At 44.9% G+C, this 12,219-nt stretch overlaps 1 protein-coding gene across 4 annotated transcripts in view; it reads right to left on the minus strand.

Moving 5' to 3' along the window:
- Positions 1-12,219, minus strand: part of A2ML1 (alpha-2-macroglobulin like 1) — a 51,467-nt gene that overhangs the window by 23,887 nt on the left and 15,361 nt on the right. For all 4 annotated transcript variants that reach the window (XM_077759047.1, XM_077759045.1, XM_077759046.1 and 1 more), the window contains exons 11-23: positions 10,142-10,202; positions 9,771-9,916; positions 9,154-9,303; positions 8,137-8,295; positions 6,859-6,952; positions 6,165-6,285; positions 5,098-5,326; positions 4,841-4,967; positions 3,550-3,671; positions 2,637-2,688; positions 2,162-2,245; positions 383-559; positions 138-219 (exon numbers count right to left, since the gene is read on the minus strand). In XM_077759047.1, coding sequence (XP_077615173.1) covers positions 138-219; positions 383-559; positions 2,162-2,245; positions 2,637-2,688; positions 3,550-3,671; positions 4,841-4,967; positions 5,098-5,326; positions 6,165-6,285; positions 6,859-6,952; positions 8,137-8,295; positions 9,154-9,303; positions 9,771-9,916; positions 10,142-10,202 — 1,604 coding nt within the window. The remainder of the gene's footprint in view (positions 1-137; positions 220-382; positions 560-2,161; positions 2,246-2,636; positions 2,689-3,549; positions 3,672-4,840; positions 4,968-5,097; positions 5,327-6,164; positions 6,286-6,858; positions 6,953-8,136; positions 8,296-9,153; positions 9,304-9,770; positions 9,917-10,141; positions 10,203-12,219) is intronic.

Consider the following 12,219-nt stretch of genomic DNA (forward strand, 5'->3'; position numbering starts at 1 on the left):
GAAGGGGATTGAGGAATCAGTATTAAGGAAGTAGAAGATGGATGTAAGAAGGAATGGGGGTGGGGGGGAGGTCGAGGAATAGTTCCACAGGCCCAGAAATTATGCTCTGGAATACACTGAGAACTGGGCGATATTACCATGTGTTTCCATTTTCATCCTGCTCCCCAAAGGCACTGTATGAGCCATTGCTGTGTTTGTACATCAGCTCCCTTTGGTACCCTGCGAAGTCAGATATGGGGTCAGATAACAGGAACAACTTCAGAAAACATGGCTTTCAAGACTTTCAAGGATATTTGACACTTTGGGGGAACTTCCTTGTATCTTATTAGCCTCTCACAGGCCCTAGAGAATGTGCCCAAGAAGAAATATCGAACCAACTCACCAAGCTCCAGGAAACCCACTGCACGAGACCTGATTTCCTCAGTCAGCAGCCTTGCCTTCTTCAGATACTGCAAGACGTAGATTATGGGAGCAAACAAGACCATGTTCTGCTCTCCGCAGCCCCTTGGCATCTGTACCAGATTGTCTAGGTTCTGAAGGGCTGTGCCCATAATGTCCCCTGAGATCCAAAAGAAGAAAGTGATGGTAGGGAGAAGAAAGATCCCTTCTCAGCTGTCATTCATTTAACAAGCAGGTATCAGCTATCATTTAGCTGAGACCAAAGTCAAATACCTCAAAAGATGATAATCAAAGGGGTAAACAATTATAAAACATTACAAATAGAATTCATTATGAACAACTATAACATAGTACAAAAAGTCTGGGTTCACAGATGGTGCTGGAGCAGAGAGAGAAGTACATGGGCTACCTAAGGGAGTGCAGGGCTTTAAGAAGGCATGTCCCTGGGCTAGTGAGCACCGTAACAAAATCTACAATACTTAGTCTCTAAGTTCCTCCACTGCATATAAATACATTCTCCTCCAAATCACCATGTTCCTCCCAAAGCAAACACAATTGTGATACCCTTTTCCAAGATATGGCTACTGACCTACCCATATATTTTATGCACTGGTAAGCTTGACGTAAGTGACCCATTAACATCTGCACTTTTAGCCATTAAGTTCAATTCAAATCTATAAATTCGTACTGAATGGCAACTGTGTGGCAATAACTGTGCTAGTAACAGAATTAATAAAGAGGTGGGTGCCTGGGTGGCTCAGTCCGTTAGGCATCTGACTCTTGATTTCAGCTCAGGTCGTGATCTCACAGTTTGTGAGATGGAGCCCCACGTGGTGTTCCATGCTGACAGCCAGAGCCTACTTGGGGTTCTCTCTCTCTCTCTCTCTCTCTGCCCTTCCCCTACTTGCTCTCTCTCTCTCAAAAAAAAAAGAAATAAAAAAGGTGTGGTCCTTGTTCTCAAGGAGCCCACAATGTAGTGTGAAAGACAGATGTAGACAGTGAGCTATATACTACAATAAGATGAGTGCTATACCAGAGGTCTGACTCAAATACAGTCACAATGGAGAAATTTTATCCTGGAAAGGCTCTTAGTAGGGGATCAGAATAAAGAAAAGATCTAACATACACAGAGCTCCTAGTGTATGCTAGATATTGTGGTGGGAACTTTATATTTAATGTTTATACCCATTTGGAGAGGTAGGTTATCGCAGTCCTGCAGAAGGGGGAAAAAGAGGATCAGAATCATTTACTAACTTATTCAAGGTCATGTGCCTATTAAATGGCACAACTTGGATCCCAACCTGGTTTGATCTGATTTTCAAGCTCATGCTTTTCTACTCAATCCCTCTCCTTGCCCAGAGGAGTAAAGTGTCCCATCTATGTAAATATGGTTTTATTTCCCCTAAGCCACACTCAAATAGATAAATTCCTCATTTTTCAAAAGGTTGCTACAAACATCATATCTCTTCTCCACTCAGTTTAGAAACAACCTGAACCTAAAAACACATGAGCTTCCCTGACCTTTAAATTCTTCCTATCCAGGCTCCTTTCTGTTTTTAACTATCGTATATGTCTAGACCCACATGTACTGTTACCTATAGGCTGCATTTGCTCACTATATGAAATGAGCCTTTCTTCTGTCACTTCTAATTTAACATACCTTCCTTCAGGAAGGTCCACATGCCCCCACCCACTCATACTTTCACCAATGTTCAGCCCCACTTTTTTTTTTTCTTTTGAGCAAGAATCTCCAGCTATTTACCCAGAGCTGTAACATAAGCCTTGGCTGAATCGGGAACTACATCCACAGGGAGCTCCAAGGAGATGGATTCTGAATCCACTTGTCCTGTGAGAAGCAGAGAAAAGGAGAAACAACAGAAGATTGAAATAGTGGGAGCTCAAGCCCAAACCATAGAAAATCTTTCTATAACCCAGGGTTTTCTGTACCAGTGCTTTCTGTGGGATGGAGAAAGCACATTTCTTTTAACATTTTCATAGTGCTCTTTGCTGAAAATAAATTAAAAAAAACAACAACCCATAATTGTGTTGTATACTTTTTCTTCATCCTGTCTCTCAGCTAATTGGTCCCATTAGGGATGGCACCCCTGCTGACTGGCCCCATTAGAGATGGCACCCCTAGACTCTCCTACTCCTTTCTGTATATTCTTCCTTCGGCCCAAGAAAGTCTCCCACTGCTACGAAATTCTCAGTACCAACCACTCTCTGCACTCACCCACCTTTCGGGCAAAGCAACGAGCTGTGTGTCTTCTCCACAAGGACTCCTTCAGGCTAACATGAAGAGAGACATAGGGTGAGAACAGTGAAGGTGGATGTCAGGGCAGGTGGCCCTGAAGGAATAGGAAGGGGAAGGGAAATGAGGAGAAAAGCCCCTCCCTGTGTCCCCAGGGCTTCTCCCAACTTGAGAGAACAGAGCTTCTCTTTGAAGCTCAGGAGAACTCCATTTCTTTTCTTTTCTTTCTTTCTTTCTTTCTTTCTTTCTTTCTTTCTTTCTTTCTTTCTTTCTTTCTTTCTTTCTTTCTTTCTTTCAATGTTTACTTACTTATTTTGAGAGAGAGAGAGTATGAGCTGGGAGGGGGCAGAGAAAGAAGGAAAAAGAGAATCCTAAGCAGGCTCCACCTGGTCAGCTCAGAGCCTGATGTGGAGCTCAGACTCACAAACTGTGAAATCATGACCTGAGCCAAAATCAAGCGTGGGACGCTTAACCAGCTGAGCCACCCAGGCGCCCCAAGAACTTCATTTCAACACAAGGATGGGCCTATCAGTAAAATTCTTTCTGAGCAAGGGCTAGAGCTAAGGACAAGTTTAGGACACTTCTAAGAGGCAGGATGGGCAATGGGGTTCATGATGGGATAAAAAAGCAGCTAATGACAATAGCAGAGATATTTAATAAGAGAAGCTAACATTCATTGAGGGTCTATAAAGTACCAGGCACTGTAGTAGGCACTTTCATAGAGAATTGGTGTGGGTTAGGCAAATAATTAAGGGCCACAGAAGAAGGAAAATGAGCAACCTGATTGTAGTTGGAGTCAGACAGCTGTAGGATATTACCCGTATGGCTGGACATACACAGAACACCCCTGGGGTGCCTGCTACCTGTACTTCTTGAAGCTAAGCCTGAAGAAAACCCACCTTGACCAAAACTGGTTTGATGAGTGTGTCACTCTGGCCCTTTTCTGGAACAAACGCCTTCTGCCCCCTACAGAGCTCACTGCTGTCCAGAATCTTAGTAGTAACAGTAAAGTTTACATGACCTGTGAAGAAAGAAGGAGAAAGGAAGGCATTAGCCCTCATTGCCAGAGGTACAATGAGATCTCTTTCCCTCCAGACCAGTGCTTCTTAAACTTAATGGCGTGCGGATCTTGTTACAACACAGGCTAAGTAGCTCTGGGGTGGGGCCTATATTCACATTTCTGACATATTTCCGGGTGATGTCAGTAATGCTGGTCCAGTGTGGTAGGCAGCCTCTTAGGGGCCCCCGTGATCCCTGCATCCCGATATTTACACTGTTGTGTGAATTGCTCTCAAAGCGTGGGCTGGATTACGTGACTGGCTTCTAATGAGGAGGATGGGCCAGAAGTGATGAGATGCCACTTCTGAGATGAGGTCATAAAAAAGACTACAGCTTCTATCTCAGGGGCACTCTTTCTCTTGGGCCACTTGCTCTGCAGGTGGCCAGCTGTCCTGTCTTGAGGCAGCTCAGTGGAAAGATTCATGCGATGAGAAACTGAGGGAGGCCACCAGCCCACAGCTGGTGCCAAGAGGGACAGAGACTTTGGGAAGGAGCTTGGAAGTGGATCCACTCCTAGTCAAGTCTCCGAATGAAAACACAGCCCTGGGTGATGATTTGATTGGTATTTCATGAGAGACCTTGAGGCAGAGGCACCCTGCTAAACAGCACCTAGATTACTGGCCCATGGAAACTGGGTGATGAGAAATATTTATTCTTTGAAGCCTATAGGTTTCAGGGTGAATGTATTAGATAGGTATTAGATAACTAATGTATTAGATAACTAATACATCTGAAGACCAGGTTGCCAGGATTTTATCTTAAGAGTGAATGACATCTCCTAGGGTTATTGTGATGGTTAAATGAGTTAATACATGTCAAGCTGTTAGAATAGAAGCTGGCCCTTAGGAAGTATTTGATTAGTAACAGGACTATATATCCCTTGTCTTGGCATAAATACTAAAAGCTCCCCTTTTCACACTCAAAATAGTCTAGTTTGATAACTTTTTAGGCATCTATCAAAGAGCATTTGCTTATTTATTTATAGCATAGACTTAGGAGGGGGAAAAAATAGAGGCAAATAAAATGAAAAAGAGAGAAGAAAGCAAATGCAGGAGAGGAAAGGGTAAAGTTCTCAGCCTCTGAGCTGTGGCTCTATGCTTCCCTTGCCCGCCTACCACCTCCTCCTCTTACCCAACTTGATGGCTGTGATATTCCAGTGATAGCTTTTTGCTTCATCAGCGCAGAGACAGCTGGAGTCCTGAGAATCTGTCCGTGACTCCACCTGGTACTCATCTGACTTAGCCAGGTGAGTGTGAACCTGAAGATGTTTAAGGCATGTAAAGGGTCCAAGTACAAGAAACCACACACAGAGGCTTAGGAAAATGTGGGGGCGGAGACACGCCCCATCTCTTTCCCAGGGTCAGAGATTCCTGTATCCCAGCTCTTACCCAGATGCAGTCCTTCAGATAACTGAAGATGGTGGCAGTAAGGCGAAAGGATTCCCCACGCACTACTGAGTATGGGAGAGTCAGATCAACAAAGAATGGTTTGAAAGCAATCAGTCCAACGGTGGGTGACAGACCAAAGCCTCTGGACTGGGAGCTGCAGAAAGTCACCGCCTTCCACTCGGTGATGGTATCAGGAACTGTGACGTGGACAGCCTTCTTCCCCGAGTTACTGTACGAACACAGAACCCAGGTGAGGCACACAGCAGGGCAAGAAGAACACTGTGGACTTAGCTATAAACTTACCTGTTATGGGGGTGGGGAGTGGGGGTAAAAAGGCAACCAAACTGAGGAACGTGCCAAGTCTCAGAGTGTGAATCTTCAGGTGGGCGAGGATGTACAAATGTGGGAGAAGGGGGTGCCCGAGTACATAAGGGGGTGAGTAAGAGCAGGTGGGCACGTGTGTGTACACACGTATCTGAAAGAGCCAGTGGCCCTGAATCTGTGTGGTGATATCTTGTTGGGGCTTTGATTTGCATTTCTCTGATGATTAGTGATATTGAGCATCTTTTCCTGTGCCTTTGGACACAGGAGCCTTGAGATGAGCTTGTCATGAGCCCCGTGCTGGGCTCTGCACTGAGCGTGGAGCCTGCTTACGATTCTCTCTCTCCCTCTGCCCCTCCCTGGCTTGCACACTCTCTCTAAAATAAAATAAAAATATAAAATCAAATATAAAAATAAATAAATTCATATCTTAAAAAATGATCTGATTCTGAGTTCTCTGCTCACTCCGTAGAGTACAATCTTGATGTATCTTTTTTTAAAATTTTTTTTAAATGTTTTACTTATTTCTTAGAGAGAGAGAGACAGCACAAGCAGGGGAGGGTCAGAGAGAGAGGGAGATACAGAATCTGAAGCAGGCTCCAGGCTCTGAGCTAGCCATCAGCACAGAGCCCAACGCGGGGCTCAAACCCACAAACCGTGAGATCATGACCTGAGCCGAAGTCAGACGCTTAACTGACTGAGCCACCCAGGCACCCCTCTTGATGTATCTTTGAGGCATCACTTACCCAACAGGAAACAGATCCCAGAGCCAAGTCTCTGGGAAGTACTGGCGGACCTGAGGATTCTCCGACTGAAGTGATGAAGATGATGATGATTCAAAGTTCACTGAAGTAATACCATAATGTACTGAGGAGAATAAGAATAAGGGAATTTGGGGAAACAGAAGACATTTTTGAGAGAGGGAGAGAGAGCGCCCTCTCACATGTGCGGGTGGGGGAGGGGCAGAGAGAGAGAGGGAGAGAGAATCTCAAGCAGGCTCCGTGCTCAGCATGGAGCCCAATGTGGGGCTCAATGACATGACCCTAGGATCATGACCTGAGACGAAATCAAGAGTAGAAGGCTTAACCAACTGGGCCACCCAGGCTCTCTCAAAAGACTTCTGTTGTATAATTGAGGTGGAGGAACTATGACCAAGAAAATTAGAGGCAAATGTAGAACAAGTCAGAGATAAGGAGGAAGGAGCACCAAGGAAATGACTAGTCATAAGCCCATCGGGTGGATGTGACAGATGAGGAGGTTTGGCCAGAGGATGAATAGGTAAGGGCATTAAGCTTCAAAAGTTCTCCCCAGAGAGAGATCTTGCTGCCTGCATCTATGACCCACAACCCATTCTCCTTCTGACGAGAGGCTCCGTGCAGGAACAAGACGCAAAGAGTGCGTTTTCAGAGTTCCGTGATATAAGCTACACAAGCAGCTTACCTTTTTCCATGGCAATGCTGTGTTTTAGAGACTGGTGACTACAATCGACTGGCTTCTTAATCTGGGCGTTGGACAGTATTTTCAGGCCCATGTCCTGATAGGCATCAAAGAAACCGGAGAATGAAGAGTTAAAGTGGTCTCCTCCCTTACTACTCGGGCTACTGCCTAGGAATTCCATCACCCTCAAAGGGCTGAACCACGACCTTCTTTTCCTGCTAATTGTGAGACTGGTGTTCATTACTCAATACTCAGCCACCAAGTTTTGTTCACTTCTGTCAGCTAGTGTGAAGGGCTTTCCATTTTTTAAATATATATTCTGCCTAATGATCACCATAATAAGCCTAGTTAACATCCATCACCATAAATAGGTACAAAAAAATGTTTTTTCTTGTGAAGAACTTTTAAGATCTACTCTTTGAGCAACTTTCAAATATGTAATATGTACTACAATATTAACCATGCAGTCACCATACTGTACATTACATCCCCAGGACCGGATGTCTATGCCTTTTGACAACTTTTACTCATTTTGCATACCCCATACCCACTGCCTTGGCAACCACCAAATTATTCTGCATATCTATGAGCTTGGTTTTATTGTTGTCGCCGTCATTGTTGTTTTTAGATTCCACATATAAGTGTGATCATATGATATTTGTCTTTCTCAGTCTGACTTATTTCACTGAGGATAATGCCCTCAGGATCCACCCATGTTGTTGCAAATGGCAAAATTTCATTCTTTTTCATGGCTGAATAGTATTCCACTTACCTCATTGTCAAATACATTTCCTGCTTCTTCCAAATATTAGTTACTATGTCCTTATTATGTGACTTAGACTGAACTTTCGGAGGGCAGGAACCCTATCAGCTCAGTCAATTCAACAAAAATACATTGAGTATCATGAAGGATCAGTCATTAGAGAGAATACAAAGATGGACAAGACATGGTCCCTGACTTCAGAGACTTCCTGGTCACACTTGGGCCATGGCATCCCCAACCTCTACTCATAAGGTACCTGACTTCTACTCATGCATTTTTTATAATAATGGTAAGAGGCTGCACATAGCCTCTCACAGTGGCCCTTTTCCAATGCAATTGGGCATTTGGGTACCTTCTTCAAGGATAAGCATCAGGAGAGGATCTCTCACATATTAGGAGTTTCTTCCAAGGTTTTACCCCTTCAGTGCCCACAAGAGTCTCTCTGCTTTTCCTTTGCCCTACCCTTCACCCACCACCACCATTGTTTCCATCAGAACAAAATGGGTAAGAACATCTACCTGGAAAAAATGGAAGAGGTCCACACTTTCAGAGAACCAAGGCCTCCACATAATTGGGAGGGGTTGAGGAGAGTTCCGGAAGCCAGATGTTGAACACTCATCATACTCAGCCACCTGATGGGGGTAGTGACCATACCATGATGAGAACATCCCATAGACCTGAAGTAGGAAGGGAAAAGGAAATAAACTACTGACACGGTGAAATCCGTAGAGAAACTTCTCTCAGATTCTGGTGCCACAGTTCACCGTTCTTGTATTAGTTCTCTTCATTACTCCAGAAATCTTCCTGTATTTATTCCATCATAATCCCTTCCCTACTTTAAAATTTTTGACCTCTGGGGTGTCTGGGTGGCTCAGTTGGTTAAGCGTCCGACTTCGGCTCAGGTCATGATCTCATGGTTTGTGGGTTCAAGCCCCATGTCGGGCTGTGTGCTGACAGCTAGCTCAGAGACTGGAGCCTGCGTCAGATTCTGTGTCTCCCTCTCTGCCCCTCCCCTGCTCATACTGTCTCTCTCTCTCAAAAATAAATAAAAGATAAAAATTTTTTTATTAAAAAATAAAAATGTTCACCTTAAAAAAATTTTTTTTTACCTTATTTATTTTGAGAAACAGAGAGAGAAAATGTGCATGAATGGGGGAGGGGCAGAGAGAGGGAGATGATTCCAAGCAGGCTCCATGCTGTCAGCACAGAGGCTGATGGGGAGCTCGAACTCATGAACCGTGAGATCATGACCTGAGCCGAAATCAAGAGCCAGACACTTAACCAACTGAGCCACCCAGGCACCCCTCTTTCTCACCTTTTTAAATAATGTGTCACCCTTATCTCCTATTATATCTTTCCTACTTTTACGTCCACATGAGCCAAGCCTTTCTCATACCATCATTTTACCTTTATTTCCCCACTTGATGGTGGTGCACTATTTCCCCCAGACTTTCTTTCTCACTCCCTGAAATGCATCTTTTATTCTAATTCAGTCACACTGTCTCCTCCTCCGGCCCCATTAGCAGACGACTCACAGAGCTGTTGCTCAGCTCTCTCTCGGGCCTAAGTAGCAAGACGCTCTTATCCACCGCCCGGACGGCACACAGGGACCCAGGAGCTGCCTGCAGTTGTAGTTCCACGGCGGCCCCTGGAAGCTGCTGGGAAGGTGAGAAGCCAAGGGAAACCTGGAGAAGGGAAAAGTAGAACTTGGAGAATGGGTCAGCCTGGAGAGGAGGACAAGCAATGTAATTTGGATCATATACCAATATGCCCCAACTCTGTCATCCAAGCCCATTCCTTCACTTTTATATGGATTTTTTTGTTTTGTTTTGTAAAGTCTAGCCCTTTTAGAACTAGTGCCTTGTGGTACAGTTGGAAAAAGTGAGCCGCACAGCACAGAATAACATAGAAAGGTTAAGAGACAAAACGAAAAAAGAAATAATGGTGATAGAGAATACACAGTTTCCCAGCGTGACTTTCTAAAAAGAATGAGATAGATCTCAACAAAACATCCTGAAGGTATAAATACAATAATGGCACCCCCTTCAATATTATCTTCCCATTTCCCTGCCCCTGCCTGATCTCCGGCCCCAGCATACACAAGATCTCTCTGCCCAGACCTTTTCTTCACCTTCCTCAACTGCCATTTTACCTGATTGTCAAAACACATCTCGACTGAAAACTGAATTTTGTCGGCTATAACAGCCCCACTGGGAAAAATGGCATAGATCACGAGAGAAGGATGAGGGGCTAGTCTGGAGGTGAAGGTCAGTGAGATGGAGAAGGAGCCTTTCTTTCCTGGAAAAAAAGAGGGATATACAGGAATGAGAACGCGCATGTCTACCAATGACCTCCAGACCCAAGTCTGCACTTCCCGCTGCACCGGTCCCCCCATTCTCCTGTTCTATGCTTCTCAGTAGTATTCTGCTCTCGTTGCCTCTTCTATGTTGCTTCTAATGTAACAACAGTTTCCTGGAACTTTAAAATACCCTTTCGTCTTTCAATGGAAGCATAAACACTCACCTTCCTTCTCAGAATTCAGGTGTTTCTGCCCCTCGATCTCCAAACCCCCTTTCCCTACTACCTAAAAAAGAGGAAAACAATCATCAACCACACAGAAGTTATGGGGCCCTACTTCTGGAGCATCCCTGCACCTCTCCAGGAGGAAAGTCTCCTTTCTTAGTTCCAGAGCCTGGCTCAGTGCTTCGTGCAGCATCCATCCGTTTGCCAAATGTTGGATGGCGCCAAGAGCCTTGATGACACTTCGGCTTGGAGCTCTGGCCCGAGAACCATGGGCGAGGTTGGGAGGAGACAAAGGGCATCATGACCTCGGGGCCAAAGGGAACATTCTTCCCAATAGATAGCTGCCCACCAATTCTCAAAGTCTCCAGGTTTTATTCTCTTATGAACCTTGTAACATAAAGTTACCTCAAATCAATCTTCATGACTTTTTTTTTATTATTATCACTTAATTCAAAATTCAATGGACATGAGTGCACTTTAAACTGCCTTGAGGGGTGCCTGGGGGCTCCGTCGCTTAAGCGTCCGACTTCTGCTCAGGTCATGATCTCATGGTTAGTGGGTTCGAGCCCCACGTTGGGCTCTGTGCTGACAGCTCAGAGCCTGGAGCCTGTTTCAGATTCTGTGTCTCCCTCTCTTTGACCCTCCCCTGCTCACGCTGTCTTTCTCTCTCTCTCTCTCTCTCTCAGAAATAAATAAAAAACATTAAAAAAAATTTTAAACTGCCTTGAGCCCTTCTGACACTTGACACTTGAGGGGAGAAATCCCCTCGTCTAACTCTCCCTTCCTGTTCACTCACTTGAAACCAAATTCAGTGAAAGCGTTTCTAAGCAGGCTGTCATCTCAGACCACAGTCAAGGGCTGTCGGCTGGCTCTTCAGATCCTCAGCTGGCCCTCAGCCCTTCCACACTGATTTGATCCGCCCGCCCCAGGTCCCGGGCCTCCCCACTCTCCTGTCCTGGAGGCCGTGTGGGTGTCAGCGCTCTGACTTCCTATGCCGTCCACCCTCCTCATCCTGTCCTGTCAGGATGATTGTTTCTGCATCATGAAGACACTGAAATGAATCAATGAATCAATGGAGAGAAAATCCCTCAGAAACTTTGAGAGGGTGATAAGAGACTAGAGACTCTGGGCCCCATCAAACCCGGGCTTTACACAAATCGAATTCCTCACTATCACCAAGGTGACCAGTAAAGCTGCTCATCTTTATCCATTTCTTTCAAGCTACATGTTGTGATTTTCTTTACACGACAAAGCTGCTATCAATGTTAACTTTTTTTAATGTTTTATTTATTTCTGAGAGAGAGACAGTGTGAGCAGGGGAGGGTCAGAGAGAGGGAGACACAGAATCTGAAACAGGCTCCAGGCTCTGAGCTGTCAGCACAGAGCCCGACGCAGGGCTCGAACCCACGAACCTTGAGATTATCACCTGAGCCGAAGTTGGACGCTCAACCGACTGAGCCACGCAAGTGCCCCTAATTTAACCCTTATCATCTATTTTTAAATACTGAACAGTGAAACACAGAATGAAATTTATTCCGAGTCCCATCCCCTTCTTGCCCTCTCTCCCATTCACGTCCCCCACTCCCGTTCAGCCCTGACCAGGAACGTTTTCTCCTTAATTCTTCACTTTATCTTCCCAGACAATTTCCTGGGCTCCTGTTTAAAAATATCTTTTTTCTCTGGGGCGCCTGGGTGGCTCAGTCGGTTAAGCGTCCTACTTCAGCTCAGGTCACGATCTCACAGTTTGTGGGTTCGAGCCCTGCGTCGGGCTCTGTGCTGACAGCTCAGAGCCTGGAGCCTGCTTCAGATTCACACTGAAGATTCACACTGTCTCTCTCTCTTCCTCTCTCAGAAATAAATAAAACATTAAAAAAAGTTAAAAAAAAATAAAATAAAATCTCTTTTTTTCTCATTTCCCCCATCCTTTACATCTACACTGTACACGGTGGCAGCCACGAGCTGGAGCCCTTGAAAGGTGGCTACTACAAAATACATACTTTGAGTTTCAAAGACATGAAACTCAGCTGAAACAAAAAATGTAAAGTATCTATTAACAATTTTGATATTGATTTCATGTT

Source organism: Crocuta crocuta, unplaced genomic scaffold (assembly GCF_008692635.1).
Source record: "Crocuta crocuta isolate KB4526 unplaced genomic scaffold, BGI_CrCroc_1.0 scaffold72, whole genome shotgun sequence".
NCBI lineage: Eukaryota > Metazoa > Chordata > Mammalia > Carnivora > Hyaenidae > Crocuta > Crocuta crocuta.